The 19,784-nt window shown below is 41.2% G+C and overlaps 1 protein-coding gene across 1 annotated transcript in view; it reads right to left on the reverse strand.

Annotated features, from left to right (window-relative positions):
• Positions 1-331: 331 nt before the first annotated feature.
• The window catches only part of cldn15b (claudin 15b), a gene marked incomplete at its 3' end in the record, with an annotated part of 88,605 nt that continues 69,152 nt past the window's right edge, over positions 332-19,784 (reverse strand). Inside the window, exons 7-9 of the mRNA XM_079606502.1 lie at positions 1,049-1,130; positions 731-841; positions 332-452 (exon numbers count right to left, since the gene is read on the reverse strand). Coding sequence (XP_079462628.1) covers positions 332-452; positions 731-841; positions 1,049-1,130 — 314 coding nt within the window. The remainder of the gene's footprint in view (positions 453-730; positions 842-1,048; positions 1,131-19,784) is intronic.

A 19,784-nucleotide genomic window follows, 5' to 3' on the forward strand; every position in this document is an offset into this window, starting at 1 on the left:
TGCGCTGCTAATCAGCACACAGACAACTCTTATCAAAGCTTATGGTGGGCTACCATTTTTAACAGGAAGAAATACTCACGTGAGAAATCCTGTATCATGCTTGATCTTACGTTATTTCCTGTATCACTTCTCGATTGTGTTTGGTTGTAGAGACCAGGGAGAGATGTTGGGAAATCTTTGTATTAAAAAATTGTGTAATGCGTGACCCCCTGTCGCCGATCTGTCATGTATTGTGCACACAATAGCACCTAAAAGGTACCCCAGACAGTCATGTAGTCTGAGAAGAACAGCGACCAAATGACTTTGAAAATGGTGTAGTGTGTTCCTAGCATCAAACATATGCATTGAGTCTATATTCGCTGGAAGGGACATGGGATGTTGTAGAGGCAGTTTGAACCATATGTCTGGATTGAGGCTGGCAGGAGTATGATCTGACGTTCTGAAGATGTGATCTGAGCAAAGAAAATAGAAATTTAGCACAGACATTTTTCTTTAAAAACAACTGATGCAGGGCAATCCATAGGGTGGTGCAACTGGTCCCACGCTTTAGGGGCCCCATGGCGGACGCAAACAGACCGACCAAGGGAGCCCGCTTCCTATAACTCCTAAACTACTGTCACCCCTCATTTAAACATTGTCCCGAAAATGTCTCAGGCAGGTTACTGATAGCTGAAGTGGTTAGTGAATGAAGTGTCATTTCAAAAGGGCATGTGTTGCATACTAAACTCACTTTTTTTCCTCTGGGCTGCACAGTCCACAGGAAAACAGCAAACAGCTGCCACCACATAAAGCCATTATGGCTGAACTCCAACCAATGTACAGCCCTTCTCCGATTTCATACCTAAATACACAGGACACATCTAACATTACACAGTAGAGGCATTCAAAGACTGTGACATGACAGGCCAATATTGTCTTAAACATAATCACAAACATGTTTGATCATGCTATATTATTTAATAAGATAACAACAAATACGATTAAATAGTTCTAAATATTTTCTCTAATAGCTATACAAACCAAGATAATAACTCTTCTTTCCACTTACTTTATTCCTGGATAAAGTGGGTCAAAGAATTCCTGAGTGATATTGAAAGCATACCAAGACACTGCAATCATCGTGCACAGACCTGAAATATGAAAATTTATTTGGCTTCTATAAACAAACTACCAATGTTTAAATTACCTATGCTTCTTCTTACCAAGACAGTCAATCATAGGTTCTTTTGAAGACATTTATATTGTGAAAGCATAATCTTAATAGTTCCTACATTGTAAAAAAATATCTGTAAAAAAACGGCCAGCTTTTGACAGTAACATGCTGTTTTCCATTAAAACAGCAATAAATGGTAAATGGACTGCATTTATATAGCGCTTTCATAGACCCATGGCCACCAAAGCGCTTTACAATTTGCCTCTCATTCACCCATTCACTCATACATTCATACACCGACGGCGGTGTCAGCCGTGCAAGGCGCCACTCAGCTCGTCGGGAGCAGCTGGGGTTAGGTGTCTTGCTCAAGGACACCTCGACACTTGGTCCAGTGGAACCGGGGATCGAACCACCAACCTTTCAGTTTGTAGACAACCTACATGAACCACTGCCGCCCCAATAAACCGTAGAAAAATGCATTCTGGGTGATATTTGCAGTTTTCGAGAAAGTAGCCTACAGGAATATACTGTGAATTAACAGTGCTCAAAGTCGACACACAGAGGCTGTGTTCAAAATCACACCCTATACTAGGGTGACCACCATCAAACGAACCAAATGTGGGACGATTGTAAGTTTGTGTGGGACAATGTGGGACATGTTACCAACGCTAAAACATAACCTGAAACTGTTATATAATGTCTATCTAACTTAATGAAAAAAATGTATTCTGCCTTTTAGCTGATAAAAATTATTTGTTCTTTAGTCCCTTCCAGAAAACACCATATCACAATGTAACATACATGTCTTTATTTTACATGTCATTTAAATTCAACATCACTGAGCCCAAAGGCATCATGCAGATAACTATTTTTGAAACAGTTCTGACCAAATCCAACTAAAATCCAACAAAATAAACAATGAATAAATAAAATATAAAACAACATGAAATTACATTGACAGTCTTATATGTTAAGAATATATTAAACCAAAAACGTTAATATTTTTAGACAACCACAATTAAAAATGAAAATTAACCTAATTATCCATTTGTTTTCTGACAGGGAACATATGGAACGAATCAGCGGTCCACATTTTGATTGACAGCCGTCACAACCTACTAGTGACCGTGTTTACTCCTTTCTTCTCAACCATTGGATAGGATTTAAAAAACGGCTGTTGTGTTTGTACTTCTGAGGAAGCGCTGTTAAATATAGGTGGAAAGCTATGCCGCAAAAAGAATAAATAAAATGCTTTTTTAAAAGGCAAAATAACGCATGAACGTTTTCTTAATATGATAATTAAAAACCAACAGACTGATGAAAATGTGGGACATTTTCTCAATATGCGACGTGCGGGACAAGGGGTGAAAATGCTGCGTTGTACCGCACAGCAGGACGGGTGGTCACCCTACCCTATACCCTCATTCACTATTCCCTACATTAGTTCACTAATATAGTCCACTTGACAGAGTGAATAATTACATAGTTAATTCAGTTCATTTTTGAAGTCAATGTAGACACTGATGAACACCTGCTGTTAACAAACAGAATCACTGAAGGAAAGAGGAACATGAAGAACAGATAAAAAGATTAAATCAACTGAAGATAGAAGACATTTAATCTTAGCATAAGATCTTAGCAGAGGAGGATTAAACAACTCCACAAACAGCATTACCAGCTTCACTTATTACTAACCAGACTGACTTTATTTCTGTCAGATGTCTAGTTCTTATTAAAAGGTGACAGAGGTTTAATGTCATTTTATTTTAATTTCAAGTTACCATTATGCTGGTTAGTGTTTGCTTTAGTTGGGCTCTTGACCCTTGACTTTTTAACATTAATTTATCTTTGGCTGCTGTAGCTGTGTCTTTGAAATACATTTCCTATGGCAAAAAGGCTGAAAGAAAACATGATCAGATGACAGTGACTGTTTGTTAATGGTCACAAGCATCATCTAGTGGCCTTTATCACTGATCTCTTATATTGTCTACTACAGTATTAATATGGGTGATGTATTGTATTTCTGATTAGGGTATCACTGTGATTTTACAGATCAGGATCTATCTGTGATATGACAACCAGCAAATATGTAGGATTTTAAAAAGTTTATGCTCAGAAAATGTTGAACTTCTGAATCTACCAGAAACACACAGACATCAATAATCGGCGTATGAATCTCAACAATGGTGACAATCAAAAGAGTCATGCTGCAATGCATGTTGGGTACCAGCATAGTACAAAAAAAATCATCCATTACTCCCAGCATGCATTGCAGTATTAATAAATTATACAGCTGAATTGTCTGGTTATTTTCTTATTTGCTTTTATTTTTGCTGCTGGTTTTGTGTTGACTTACAGTTGAGTAGCGTGTTTTATGATATTCAGATTTGATGTTATCTTTTTTGTTGATTGTCAACATTGTTGAGATTCATTGGCTGATTCTTGATGTCTGTGTGTGTCTAACTGAAATCGTAGTCCAATTTTTTTAGTGAATGATGACTTTAAAAATCCTTCACAACCGATTGCATAGCAGTGCTTGATCTTTTGCGGTAGTTTCAGAGTGTAGTAATATTAAATTAAGCTGTATTAAAAAACACATTTTTGATAAGTGATTAGACATTAATCCAAACATTATGTGATGACATAATATTCTAAACATAACCAGCATCACCTGATCTCATCATTCTTGGCTTTGCTTTTGCCACAACAAGTGTGTCTTACAAAAACACAGTTAAGGCTGGTTCACACGGCAGGATAATTAGGCCGAATTTAGCCCCGATTCACCCCTTCCGACAATCTTAAGGATGCTCCGATTATCATAAAATAATCTGATCAGATATTCCTGCCGTGTTTGGTGTGTTAAAACTGCTCTCGTCTGCTCGGAAGGACGTCGGGACCGCTCCGATCTCAAATCGGGGATATCCAACATGGATTTTTTTGGCCTGATTTCTACTCGTGTGTGGTGTCCCCCGGGGACAAAGAGCACGCAGCCTGTGGACTGTGGCGTGTAGCCAATCAGAAAGCGAGGTGGCGAGGAAGCACCGGGAAACAAAATCAAAACAGCCGGCGACATGGCGCACCAGAAAGTCTGGTGGATGTCAGAGATCTAGGATAACGGGGTTTTTTCGGTTAACAACAAACTATCGCCACTGCATCCTCTTCGTCCGCCATGATTGTTTACTCTGAAGTCACGTTTGATCTCGAGGAATTTTGCGAGATTTCCCGTTTGACCTGGGAATGCTCGGGAGTCAAATCGGCTCGTGTGTGATGAGTTGATTTTGCCGTGTGGTTGCACATCTGTACGACCAAAACTGTTAGACCCGTGATTTTTTTATCACCGTGTGTGGGGTCTCTCAGGTTTGGAAAATCAACCAACAATTTTAAAATCGTCCCGTGTGAACCAGGCTTTACAGCAGCCAAGGAAAACCTAATGTTAAAGTCAAGGGTCAATAGCCCAACTAAAGCAAACACTGATCTCCATAAGGGTAACACAAAATGAAACAAAACATCTAAACCTCTGTTAATTCTCAATAGGAATGTCTGTAGATGAATGAAAAAATAAATTAAGTCAATCTGGTTAGTAATAAGTGAAGCTGGTAATTCTATTCTATTTAGAGTTGCTTAATCCTCATCTGCTGAGATTTTCAGAGATTTAATGTCTTCTGTGGCTAAAGTCAGTTGTAGTTCTTGTGTTTCGCTTTTTTATCTTTATCTTTTGTTAACATCAGGTGTTATTCACTAATGCTCAATCATCAGTTAATTAATCACTAAAGTATATAATTAACTTCAACACTACTTCAGTGTTACACCAACACCCTCTGGTGTGGACCAGAAGTGGGTAATCCAGGAGCCAAATAATAAAAGTCCTGCCATATGTTTATTCCACCCATAAACTCAGTCAGCTGATTTCACTAACTAATTAAACACACTGTCACAGCAGCCAAAAAATTCAAAATATATAATAAGAGTAAGAGCCCAACTAATGGAAACACTAATCAATGTTACGGTGACTTCAAATGAAACACATTTGAGTTAATTCTCAATAAACACTTATGTAGACATCTGACAGAAATAAAGTCAGTCTGGTTAGTAATAAGTGAAGCTGGTAATGCTGTTTGTGGAGTTATTCAATCCTTCTCTGCTGAGATCTTCACAGATTTAATGTCTTCTTTTCTCTTCAGTTGATTTAATCTAAGGCTGTGGTTGAAATGACTCCATATTTAATATACACAGATATTTTGGCTACGATAAAATCCAGTTCTGGTTTATTTATTTTCTCTTGGCTGACATGGGGCATTGCTATGCAGAGGTGTAAAGTCCAGGTTCAAAAAGTAAAAGTCCTCAGTATTTTGTTCCAATCACCTGTATTTGCTCATTCAGACAGGAGAGAGAACTAATTAGTGAAATCAGCTGTTTATGGGTGGAATATACATACTTTTACTCTTTGGCCCCTGGATTACCCACCTCTGGTGTAGACACACAAGTGATTATTTAAAACTGAATATGTTGCAGTGGCGTTTAAAGGGTTAAATGGGTCAAAAAAAAAAAAAAAAACAGAGTGAAGTGTAATTTAACGGTAATCAACTGTAAATGAAGTTACGGCATAAAACTGTAGAAAAACAGCATTTTCCTGGCAACCAAGCTGCCAGTAGATTACCGTAAAATCAAGGAAAAGAGTAATATACTGTAAAACTTCACAGTCAGATTTACTAAACAAAAGAAGTTAATTTCACTGAAATATTAGTAAAAGTTCCTAGAAAAAAGTTATGCGAAGTCAATAACTGATAAGGAGAGTAAATATGAAACTGAAGTGTTTTGTGTGTCTTTGCACAAGATGATATAGGAGATATCTGTCAGTTTAAATCATTAGTTGTGTGGGTCACCATTGTGCTGGAGAGTAGAGCCTCTGCTTCAGGCAAAGATGAGCAGAGAAACACAGATGTTATATTGCCTGTTGCTTTTTTTATTTAAAAACAGTAACTGTGTAGTTGCTGATGCAGTGACAATCTCGTTGCTAAATACTTTAGCAGATACATGTGTGCCAGTGTTCGTTAAATGCGAACTGCAAAGATTTTAGTTAATGTCATGTTTTAATTCATTCATGATTACACATTGGGTGTTTGCAGTTTTATAATAAGAGATATTCATTTTCAGTGGACTCAAATGAAGTTCACAGTACTATCAGTATAAATACTCGTTTTTAAACTTTAACTGTTTGAAGCAATCGGTTTCCCAAATTATATGAGATACCTTCCATGGTAGTTTTACAGTAACATACTGTAAAATAGGAGAGCTGCATAATAACAGTAGAGGGCTGTAAATTAACAGTACTTTTCTGGCAACCACAGCTGCCAGTAGATTACTGTTATTTTACAGCACAATTTGTTTAATGGTTAATGTTATTTTCTACATATACCAATACATTTTTAACATTGTAATTTGTAAAAAGTAATGTATTATGAACAAAAAATAATTAACTATGAATAGTATATTTATAGATTACCCTTATAAATAGAGTAATAAATCCAATATAAAAAATTATGTTTATTGTTAGCTGATGATAGCCAATGAATTAAATAAAGTTATCAAATTTAATCTATTTGTAAAGTGTTAACCAGCTATTTTTGTAAAATAACTTTGACAGTTATCAAGCAGAGCGTACATGAGGACTTCTATTGAGAATTATAATTATCTTTAATTTAGTTCTTGATTAGATTGTGTTGGGTAAACATAACAAAGGCAAACTGACATACAAGACTCAATAAGATTGTGAAGGGAAATTTTAACCATAAGGGAAATTGAAATTCACATAAATGTTTGGTTGGGGAGAGTTGTCAACTGAGGACTTTTTTTATTTTTTTTATTCTTTTAATAAAAAATTATGTTGGTCAAAACTGTTTCTTGAATGCTTTGAATGCTCTGTGCACTGTACCTCAATATATTCCCTTGAGTAAAAATTATGGGTAACACTTTACTTGAAGGGGTGTGCATAAGACTAATATGACACCTTCATAATGACATGACACATGCCATGAATATGAATGAGGTTTTATGGATGTTTATGACAACTGTCATTAAGTGTCATTCACTAAATTATGACTTTTTTAATGCAAATATGACATTGTTTGAGATGTCTTTATGACAACTTGACATAAACCAATACATCATAACCTGTCAGTAGCAACGTTTTCATTACCCTTCAAATTGCGCAAATTGAAATTGTGAATTGAAAATACGCTCAATGGAAACACGTCAATTGCGCAAAAACTCCCATTTATCGCAAAAAAGTTTTTACGCTCGCATGAGGTGGTTTTTCAGGCAATTCAAAAAAGAAATATTTCGCAAAACTGCAATGGAAACAGTTTTTGCGCATTTACCGGTCACATGACGTAGATGATGCGGTGTGTTCGGACAGAATAAGAGACAGAGTTGTTTATTAAATTCATAAAAGACAAAAGAATTAGAGGAATACTGGATTCTAAACCTCAAAGAAACGCCACAATCAAGACCTCGAAGCAGAAATGAGTGAGAAACACCCAGAAACTCCTCATATGAGCCGCTCACAGTATAAGGGACTTTCCTTCTTTTCTTTTTTTTCATATTGAAAATATCAAGATTTACAGACAAACATGGCTGCATAAAATCAGTTTCTTCAGAATAGGATACAGAGATCTTAATACAAACAGGCAATATATATGTAACAAAAATAAGCATAATTTATAAAGGAAAATAAATATTCAAATAAACAAATTCAGATAGATAAATCAATGGTAAGAAATTATAATATACAGGGATAATTCAGTCTTTGTTCAGCTATTTACCTCAGTTGGGAAGTGTTTGAGGGTTTCATATATTTTTTATGCTTTAGGACCTTTCAGAGTTTTTAAGGATTTTATATACAGTTTAAATTCATTTAAAAAAAAACAATAAATTTGGGAGATGATTTCACAATTCTACATTTGTGGATGAAAAATTTAGCTAGACATATAATTTTATTAGTACAGATCTCATCACCCTTGCTTTGCAATATCAATCCAAATGTTATGTCGTCACTGGAAATAGAGGTTGGAAATAAAGACATCTGTTGCTTAACCCATTTGTGTATATCACGCCAAAATATCTGTATCACATTGCATGAGAAAAACACATGGTCCGTAGTTTCAACATCATTTTCACAGAATGTACATGTATTATCATCTATACCAAAGCGAAATCTCAGTAATTCTTTAGAGGGGTAAATGTTGTTCATTTTTGAAGTGTGTTTATTTCACTTTGGGAGGTATAGGGAGTGTTAGATACATTGTTCTTAGTTTAGTAATTGAATCTTTATCAAAAAAAATTAGGATGTTATTTTTATTTTGCCTTTCAGGGTAAAGATTCAGTAAAACAATTTCTGATAAAGTGGTTATTGCATTTTTTATCCAGAACAAAGATCCCTTGAATTGATAGTGGGGCCAATTGTGGTTGTATTGGGTAATATGCCATTTTGTTTCTTATCAGAAAGACACATTCTTGGGGTAGTGCTCTATGTAATTTAGTAAAGTCTGATTTTAAGGGTTTGAAATTATGTTTGATGCAAAATTGTTCATAATTGAAAAAAATTCTGTTGGTATCCATTAAGTTGGCTATGGACCATATATTTCTCCCATACCAATCTCCAAAGAACAGAGATCTGTTGCAGTGCAGAATATATCTGTTGTTCCAGAGTACAGATGTGTGAGGTGAGAAGTTATGTACATATAACATTTTCCAATACAAGAGTATTTGTCTGTGAAACTCTGACAATGATATAGGTAATTTGTCCACATTAAAGTTTAGAAATTCTAAACCTCCAATTTTCTTGAATAAGGACTTTGGAATACAATACCAAAAGGAATTGCTGTGTTTGAAAATAAAATTCCAATTTATTTTTAAGGTTCCATTAAGGCAGTCAAAATCAATAACTTTTAGACCTCCATCCTTTGTGTCTTTAACCATACTGCTTTTCTTGATATAATGTGGTCTGTTTCTCCAAAAGAAGTTTAGGTTGATTTGGTTGATAGATTTAATCAATTTGTTTGGAATGGCATTGGAATAGGCTGGGTAAATACATCTCGATAGACATTCCATCTTAGTTAGGTAAATTCGACCTAGTATTGATATATAGGTCCCTCTTTAGCCATATATTTAGTCTTGACTTGCATTCTTTCATTTTATTTTCTACATTCAGAAGTTGGCTTTGTTTTTGGTCCTTGGAAAGGTAAATCCCCAGGTATTTAATTTCTGATTTAATAGGGATATTACAGATGTCTTTGAGTGAAGTGTCGTGTACAGCCAGCAATTCACACTTTTTTAAGTTTAATGTTAGGCCTGAGGCTTTGGAGAATTTTTCAATTTTGGTAATAGTTGATGAAACTTGGTATCTATCTTTTAAGAATATTGTTGTGTCATCTGCTAGTTGGCTGATTATTATGTCTGTGCCAAATACATTATGTTTTTTAATATCATTACAGTTTTTAATATAAATTGCTAGCATTTCTGTGGCTATGATGAACAGGTATGGTGAGATGGGGCAACCTTGAGGATTACCCACATTAATCTTGAAGCTTGGGGTGGTACCACTAGGTAATAGGACACAGCTACTAATATCTCGATATAATCCACCCAACCAATTCTCTAAACCTGACTCCAAAGCCAAAGTGTTTGAGCGCCGAAAGAATAAATGGATGCTCCACAGAGTCAAATGCTTCATAGAAGTCTAGAAAGAGAAGGAAACCATCATCCTCAATTTGGCTTCTATACTCAATGATGTCCATTACCAATCTTATGTTATTATGGATTGACCTTCCTTTTAAGAATCCTGATTGTGTATCTGCAATAAGATCCGAAATCCCTGTTTGAAGACGAGAAGTGAAGATGTAAGTTAGGAGTTTGTAGTCTGAATTTCTGAGTTTAATGGGTCTTCTGTTGTCTATAGTTCTGGGATCTTTCCCAGTTTTTGGAATTGAGATGATAACCCCATGTCTCATTGTTGGTGGAAGTACACATGTTTCAAAAAAAGTAGTAGCAGCAGGTCTCTTAAATCTACCCAAAAATGTCTGTAAAAGTCACCTGTGTGACCGTCAGATCCGGGGGCTTTGTTAAGACCCAGATAGCAACATTGTTTCGGCCCAGATCCGGCCCACATCTGGCACTTTTGGAATGCGGATCTGGCCCATGCAGCGTGGAATGATGGCACTTGGGCGGACCGCTCCTATTTGCCAGATCTGGGCCACAAGCAGACCAATGCCACATGTCAGCCAAGAGCAAAGAAATAAACCAGAACAGGACCTTATCTGAGCCACAAAGTTTGTGTATATTAAATATGGAGTTATTTCAGCATTAATAAGCCTGTTAACAAGCAAAATCACTGAAGGAAAGAAGAGAACAGAAAAAGAGACGAGCAGAAACACAAGAACTACAACTGACTTCAGCCACAGCCTTATGAAATCCACTGAAGAGAAAAGAAGACAATAAATCTCTGAAGATCTCAGCAGAGGAGGAATAAACAACTCCAAAAACAGCATTACCAGCTTCATTTATTACTAACCAGACTGTCTTTATTTCTGTCAGATGTCTACAGAAGTTCTTATTGAGAATTAACAGAGGTTTAACTCAGTTTCATTTGAAGTCACCATAAATGATGTTTTATAAACAAAGTTCGGGAGGAGCACGTTCAAATAATTGATTCAATTATCACATCATTCCAACCAGCTGTCAACAATCAGTAATCAACATTTCTATCCAATCAGCATGAGTGGAGACCTATATACATACTCATTTGACTCACCAATGTTCCTCGATAGTTTTTCAGCATTTTGGCCGCGTCCCATATAGCCTAAAGTTGTCCGAAACGAGCTCTCCCATCCGATGAAGAATCTTTCGCCCTTCAGGAATCTTAGCCAGAATCCTCCGGCGTTATCTCGCGGGCGTCAGGCCAAACAAACGGATCGTCACCACCACGGGCGAAAACATCCGGGATCTTCCTTCTGCGCAATTTTCAAACTGGACCTTTCAATAATTCCTGCTATCGAGAAATGGACAATAAAGGCCGCCGAGCACCACGCTCGCGTCTCGGGTAATACCGCCCTCTTCATGCGAAGGAGCGGGACTTTCCTCCAGCTTTAAGCCGCCGCAGCAGGCATAAGCGAGTCTCTTTTGAACGTCACCAATTAAATGAACCAGCAACAGATAAAGGAACAAACGATCATATAAATCAGACTGTACTTTGCTGTGGGATGATCATCCTTAAAAGCTTTTCTTTTATTCAGAAAGGCTTTATGTGCTAATTGTTTTATTCGTTTTAGTTACCGTCGTTTTACTGTGTAGCACTTTTGAGATTCTTTGGAATGAAAAGTGCATTATAAATAAATGTATTATTATTATTATTATTATCCAGTATCAAATTGATACGTCAGTGGTGAATATACACAGGTGTAACCCACTCTAGTTCTTTCTTTCGACCCTTCCAGAAAGGACCACACGAAGACGTATGCTGAGCTCAGTCATCGCATGTTTACTGAGAACATATAAAATGACACCAAACAGACGCGAAATACAGCTCATTCCGGTCACATTCTCCTCAACAGCTTGCATGAAACTCTTTTCACCAGTTAAACCGCAAGGTTTCCTCTGAGCTTCGGATTTCAATCGCCCAATATCAACCATTCCCGCAGGATCCCTCTCACACTGCCACATCAGTGTCATCTCCTCCGCTGCTACAGGAGCTCCATCTCTGGCATTCATCTGGTTAACCTTCTTCACTATCAGCAGTCCATTCTGCTCCCACAAGAGTCAAGTTTCTCTGGCTAACCTTGCCTTCACCGCCACAGCAGTGATGTCCACTCTCACTCCTGCAGGAGCTTAGTTTCTCTAGCTAATGCTCTCCACTGCCGCAGCAGTGACGTGACCGTCGGCTCCCGCAGGAGCTTAGTTTCTCTAGCTAATGCTCTCCACTGCCGCAGCAGTGACGTGACCGTCGGCTCCCGCAGGAGCTTAGTTTCTCTAGCTAATGCTCTCCACTGCCGCAGCAGTGACGTGACCGTCGGCTCCCGCAGGAGCTCAGTTTCTGTCTAAACTTGCCTTCACTGCACAGCAGTATTACATGCCCGCTCCGTTGGAGTTAAGTTTCTTTGTAAGTTCTCCAAAGCCACAGTAATGTCACCTCAGCTCCGTTCTCTAAAAAAAAAAAAAAAAATTGTCTCCACTGTACAGTAGAGCAGTGATGTCTCCTCATCCAGTACCTTACTATTCAGAATTCATATCCCCGTGACTCACTCGTTAAAACCCCCACTCGACGCATCGCTTGACACCATCCTCCAAGCAGTTTTTCCCCCAGAACCATCCAATCCTGACTGCATGAAGATGTTTCAAAGGATCCCACTTTGCATGTAACTTGCAGTTCCCCGATATTTCTCTCCTTTCAGTCACCTCATTCACCTCCCATATCAACAGCGGTAAGGGCCTCCAAGCAGGGTCCATCAAAGGCTACTTTAGTGGTTTCCAATTTTTCCATAAGTTCATTCATGGCGCAAATCCCCCCCGTCCGTTGATGACTCCCTTGTTGCCCAGGATCCATTGCAGCTTCCCAACGCCGCAACGAGCTCCCATGCTCAACAGGACAGCACAACCGAACCACCAGCAAAGTCACGAGGCCGCAGGCCTAGCCGAGCCGCTTCCCGTACCCCGAGGCGCCGTGGCTTGCCCTCACCCCCACCATCAAGGTTGCCACCACCATCTCCAGCATCCTCCAACACTTCAGCACAACCCACCATTCCTGCGATTGAAAAAATTGACAGTTTTGGGGTTGAGACAAGCGCTAATCAGCGCCGACGTTTCTTTTTTCCAGGAGAATGAATAAACCACAACTATACAACCTGTACGTTTCTCTCCAGTCAGCTTTTCCGTCTCCAAATCCACTCCACCTGCAAATCCGCAAAGGCGAGTAATTACAGAGCCCTCGAACTCACGTTCCCAGGAAACTCCAACTTCCTTTTTCGCAGGGCCCAGTTTCCCAAGCATCAGGCCACAGCAGGCCTTCAGCTAGCCCAAGCCGCGCCCCAGTTTCCGCCACTGCCGGCAGGCCCCAGCATCCTTCCGCTCCGCTGAGCTACAGACCGCAGCTTTCGCCAGCACCACGCCTCACGTCCCAATACCATTTCTAAACGAACAGGCCCCCGTTAGCGTGAGTATGCCTCCACCAATGGCGCAGGCCCAGCTACCATATTATTTTCCTGTCACTTTTCCAACCCCTTCCCCTGTCCGTGGCCAGCTCCACCTCCAGACTCTAGCGCGAGGCTGCCTCAGCTAGAGGAGCAGGCCCAGACTCACTTTCTGCCTACCCAGCTCCCTTCCTTTCCCACTTTTTCTGTTCCTCCAAGCTCCAGGGGCCGACCTAAGCGTGAGGTTGCCTCCACAAACGGCCTCGGCCCCGGGGGGTTTTTTCCTCCTATTTTTTCCCAAAATCATCCTCCTTTCACACTATTTTCCGCAACGCCGATGCCCATCCCACCGAACGCTACAGCTATGGAACCGCCTCCCGTTGCCAGTAACATCAGAGCCCAAATCCTCACAGACATTCAGGCCACTGGCACCAGATGCGGACCCATTCCCAACTCCAGTACCTCACTATTCAGAGTTGATATTCCCATAAACCACCCATTGAAACCACTTCTTGACGCCTCCCTTAATTCCATCTCCACCCTCCGCAGAGGTAACCACTCCACCAATAATGCCCGCACACTGGACGCAATGTTCATATTGGCTTTTTCGGTTCCTAAGATGCTCAGAACTCACCATCACTTCCAGCTTTAACCCAAAAATCCACCCCACAACCACAGATCTATCAGTGCTAGACAACGAAACCATCTCCTACTTCATCAAGAAAGTAAACAGATCAAATCAGGAAAGGCCATTTCATATATATTTTCTATCACCAATCCAACCATACCAAACTCTCTCAGCCTATTTACTTTTCAGAATTCACGGACTAAATCCCCTTCCGACCCACTTTTCGCAGACGACTCCAACCGCCTCGTCACACGGTTCTGGTTCCAAAAAACACCTCAAATCGGTTTTGCTCCTTTCAGGCATCCCAGCAGAACACTTTTCCAGCCATTCATTCCGCATAGGCGCAGCAACCACAGCTGCTCAAAAAAGGCCTCTCCCAGCAGCAGATCCAATCTCTTGGCCGCTGGTCATCGGAAGCCTTCAAGAATTACATCCACTCAAACTGCTTCCATATCAAAGAAGCCCAACAAACCCTCATCAGTTAACTACTTTGCCAACTCCCCTCCCACCCAACCCTACAGACCATCAATCCCGCAGGAGCCTCGCTCCCCATTCTACCTCGCTTCTCTGCCATAGCAACACTGTCTGTTCCAGCCGGAGCTCAGATCTCCGTCCCACCCACCTTTCAGATCACAGTTCGAAAGCAAGTTATCATCATCAACACCACAGCAGCACCACCTCTTCCTCTAACAAGATACCTCTCTCGACGCAACTGGCTCTCCAGTCAGTTAGGAGCAAGTCAACCAAGTTCTTCTACTACAGCTACTCTACTCCACTCCCGCAGAGGTTTCGCCACTCCGTCCAAACTTGTTTCCACTTCCGCAGCAGCGTCATCTACTACGCTCCCACAGGAGCTCCATTACTCCGTCCAAACTCATCCACTGCCGCAGCAGTGTCATCTACTCCGCTCCCGCAGGAGCCCCGTTACTCCGTCCAAACTCATCCACTGCCGCAGCAGTGCCATTTACTCCGCTCCCGCAGGAGCTACGTTACTCCGGCCAAACTCATCCACTGCCGCAGCAGTGTCATTTACTACGCTCCCGCAGGAGCTCCGTTTTCTCTGTCCAAACTCATCCACTGCCGCAGCAGTGTCATTTACTACGCTCCCGCAGGAGCTCCGTTTTCTCTGTCCAAACTCATCCACTGCCGCAGCAGTGTCATTTACTATGCTCCCGCAGGAGCTCCGTTTTCTCTGTCCAAACTCATCCACTGCCGCAGCAGTGCCATTTACTACGCTCCCGCAGGAGCTCCGTTTTCTCTGTCCAAACTCATCCACTGCCGCAGCAGTGTCATTTACTCCGCTCCCGCAGGAGCTGCGTTACTCCGTTCAAACTCATCCACTGCCGCAGCAGTGTCATTTATTCCGCTCCCGCAGGAGCTGCGTTACTCCGTTCAAACTCATCCACTGCCGCAGCAGTGTCATCTACTCCGCTCCCGCAGGAGCTACGTTACTCTGTTCAAACTCATCCACTGCCGCAGCAGTGTCATCTACTCCGCTCCCGCAGGAGCTACGTTACTCCATTCAAACTCATCCACTGCCGCAGCAGTGTCATCTACTCCGCTCCCGCAGGAGCTCAGTTCCATGTCCAAATTGTTTGGATATTTAAAAGCAAATTGAAAGCAAGTTTAGTCCACTGCCGCAGCAGTGCCATCTACGCCGCTCCCGCAGGAGCTCCGTTACTCCGTCCAAACTTGCCCACTGCCGCAGCAGTGTCATCTACTCCGCTCCCGCAGGAGCTCAGTTCTATGTCCAAATTGTTTGGATATTTAAAAGCAAATTGAAAGCAAGTTTGGTCCACTGCCGCAGCAGTGTCATCTACGCCGCTCCCGCAGGAGCTCCGTTACTCCGTCCAAACTTGCCCACTGCCGCAGCAGTGTCATCTACTCCGCTCCCGCAGGAGCTCAGTTCTATGTCCAAATTGTTTGGATATTTAAAAGCAAATTGAAAGCAAGTTTGGTCCACTGCCGCAGCAGTGTCATCTACTCCGCTCCCGCAGGAGCTCCGTTACTCCGTCCAAACTTGCCCACTGCCGCAGCAGTGTCATCTACTCCGCTCCCGCAGGAGCTCAGTTCTATGTCCAAATTGTTTGGATATTTAAAAGCAAATTGAAAGCAAGTTTGGTCCACTGCCGCAGCAGTGTCATCTACGCCGCTCCCGCAGGAGCTCCGTTACTCCGTCCAAACTTGCCCACTGCCGCAGCAGTGTCATCTACTCCGCTCCCGCAGGAGCTTAGTTCTATGTCCAAATTGTTTGGATATTTAAAAGTACACCACATATCACCATCCCCAGTCTACCACCTCAGAGGCCCACCCATCTGACGTCATGACAATCAACTCCCATCCGATGTCACAAGGAGGCTTCCAGCGACTTACCCCTTCCCATTTCCGATACCTCAAGCTGCACCCTGCAAGTTTTTGGGGGGTCATCAACATCATGGCGGCTGTCCTGCATTTATTTTTGCAGCTTTTGGGGGGAGTACTCTGGGTTCGGGCCGAATACCGAGCGCGGAGCCCTCTCCTCGGACAGCACGCCAAATACGCATACTATTTATTCTATCTGACTTATTTGTGAGTGTGAACTCGTGAAATGATGTTTTATAAACAAAGTTCGGGAGGAGCACGTTCAAATAATTGATTCAATTATCACATCATTCCAACCAGCTGTCAACAATCAGTAATCAACATTTCTATCCAATCAGCATGAGTGGAGACCTATATACATACTCATTTGACTCACCAACGTTCCTCGACAGTTTTTCAGCATCCCTCCACCACCCCGTCTCCTCACACTCGCCTGGTTACTTCCTAAACCAGCAATACGGGGGGAGTACTCTGGGTTCGGGCCGAATACCGAGCGCGGAGCCCTCTCCTCGGACAGCACGCCAAATACGCATACTATTTATTCTATCTGACTTATTTGTGAGTGTGAACTCGTGAACAGTGATTAGTGTTTCCATTAGTTGGTCTCTTAACTCTTATTATAATTATTGTCATTCTTGCCGCTGTGACAGTGTGTTTGTCAAACTCATTTGCAGCAGTAAAGAAAGCTAAAGTAAAAAGAGATCAGGTGATGATAGTTACCTGTTGATGGTTTTATAATCATCATGAAATAACCTGTTTCACTGATGTCTTTGGAATCTAACAATTGTTTTGTGCCATAAATATTTTCACATCTAAACCCTGTGTTACTGCAGCAATATTATAACAATCAGTTAGAAGACTTTAAAGGGGTGGTTCAGGATTTTGGACATCGGACCTCATTTTCAAGTTAGCCTAGTTGTTATTCATCAGTGGAGACAGTTTTCAAAAATGTTCATCCAGTCCTTCCAGTTGCATAGTTCGCCGATGCTAGGCTAGCGCGAGTCAACGGTATAAGCTAGCCTGCCATTAAAAACTGTTTTACCCACTCCACAGTACACCAAAAGCAAATAAATGATAACGCCAGACTGTCGATGTAAATGTCCCAGCCAACATTTGTATGTGGGGCCCATGTGGGTATGAAATGGGCTGAAAAAATGGGCCACATGTAGGATTGTCCGCGGGTTAGATTAAGGCCCCATGTTAATTGCCCAGATGAATTTCATGTAGGATTGCACTTGGTACTAGTTGGGACCCAAGTGGGCAATATGCACAAGACCCATCTCGGTCCCAGCTTAACCCCACGGACATTTGTATGTGGGGCCCATGTGGGTTTGATATGGGCAGAAAAATGGGCTCTATATGGGATTGTCCGCGGGTTAGATTAAGGCCCCAAGTTAATTGCCCAGATGAATTTCATGTAGGATTGCACTTGGTACTAGTTGGGACCCAAGTGGGCAACATGCACAAGACCCATCTCGGTCCCAGCTTAACCCCACGGACATTTGTATGTGGGGCCCATGTGGGTTTGATATGGGCAGAAAAATGGGCTCTATATGGGATTGTCCGCGGGTTAGATTAAGGCCCCATGTTAATTGCCCAGATGGATTTCATGTAGGATTGCACTTGGTATTAGTTGGGACCCAAGTGGGCAACATGCACAAGACCCATCTCGGTCCCAGCTTAACCCCACGGACATTTGTATGTGGGGCCCATGTGGGTTTGATATGGGCAGAAAAATGGGCTCTATATGGGATTGTCCGCGGGTTAGATTAAGGTCCCATGTTAATTGACCAGATGGATTTCATGTAGGATTGCTTTCGGTACTAGGTGGGACCCAAGTGGGCAACATGCACAAGACCCATCTCGGTCCCAGCTTAACCCTACGACATTTGTATGTGAGGCCCATGTGGATTTGAAATGGGCTGAAAAATGGGCTCTGTATGGGATTGTCCATGGGTTCCATAATGGCCCCATGTTAATTGCCCACATGGATTGCATATAGGATGGCAATTATAAACAGGTGGGCCCCAACTGGGCTACATACACAAGACCCATCTTTAGTTTTTTTTGTGGGTAAAAATTGCCCAGATGACAACATGGCCTTTAAATATGGGTTATAGGTGGGATTGTCCATGGGTTCCATGTTGGCCCCTTGTCAATTGCCCATGTAGATTATATGCAGGATTTCACTGGATGTTAGGTAGGGCCCAAGTATACAACACATACAAAACCCATCTGGGTCCCATTTTCAAGCTTTATGTGGGTGCTAAATGGTGACAGCATGGGTTGTTTAAATATGGGTTATAGGTGGGATTGTCCATGGGTTCCATGTTGGCCCCTTGTCAATTGCCCATGTAGATTATACAGTATGCAGGTATGGCCCAGCTATACAACATGTGCAAAACCCATCCAGGTCTAAAGGTTAAAAAAAAAAAAATTCACATAAACACCGTGTGTCCATGAGCAGTTATGGCTGTAGGTATCAGTAGACCATAATGCCAGTGCCACCACTGGTCTGAATAAAAGACTTTGGACATTTTAAAATAAGATGATAAATGTCTTTCTTACTGGTTCTTAACTGTTAGTCCCATAGTACCAAACTTTTCCACTAAATACCATCCAGGCTCCATTGGTAACCAAATACAGACTCTTCCATTTCCATATAGCCTATGGTTTGAGTGACCTATATATTTCCATGTTTATAAAATTTATGAAACTTACATAATGGCAGTATTTGTTTAAATTCAACCTTTAACAAACACGTAAAAGACATGCAAAAAGAACATGAATTTTCATTTTCAGTGTAGAGTCTGAAAAAGTTGAAATTACCCTTTTCATTTTTTTAATAACGTGGAGAAAACAAGCTTTCAGTAGTCAAATCTGACTAGAAACACCACACAAATAAATTAGCTAAATATTACCATGGCAGAAAGCAATAGAGCACAAAGTGAGACTGAAATCCTCTCAAATTCCAATTTGATTTAACTAATCATTATTATGTAATGTTTGTCAAAAATGGCACAAAACAATTATAGAACAAGTGTTGCACACACTTCAATAAGAAATACAAGAACTACAAATGTTAGAAGCAGCAACTCCCCTTCTCAGTACACCTTAAACTGTAGGCATCCTTTGGTGCATTCTTGACGCCCTCTGTCCTCCTCTGTCTCTTGCCCCAATAAACCATTTAGACAGAGCCTTTCAGCTTCTTGTTGGTTGACTTTTGAGGTCAGGGTGTTGTTCTTAAGAGCCTCTGCAAAAAACAAATGAATTTTTAAGATACAAATATATAACCTATACAAATAGCACATATGTGCTTGTTACAATCACGGTGATGAAGTCTGAAAAGAATAAAATAGTTAATAAATTGTCAAGAAATTGACACATGAAGATACTGTCCTCACATACCAGGGCCGGCCCGTGGAACAGGCGGAATAGGCAAATGCTAGGAGCGCCCAAATTA

This window comes from Phoxinus phoxinus (genome assembly GCF_949152265.1).
Source record: "Phoxinus phoxinus genome assembly, chromosome: 3".
Taxonomy (NCBI): domain Eukaryota; kingdom Metazoa; phylum Chordata; class Actinopteri; order Cypriniformes; family Leuciscidae; genus Phoxinus; species Phoxinus phoxinus.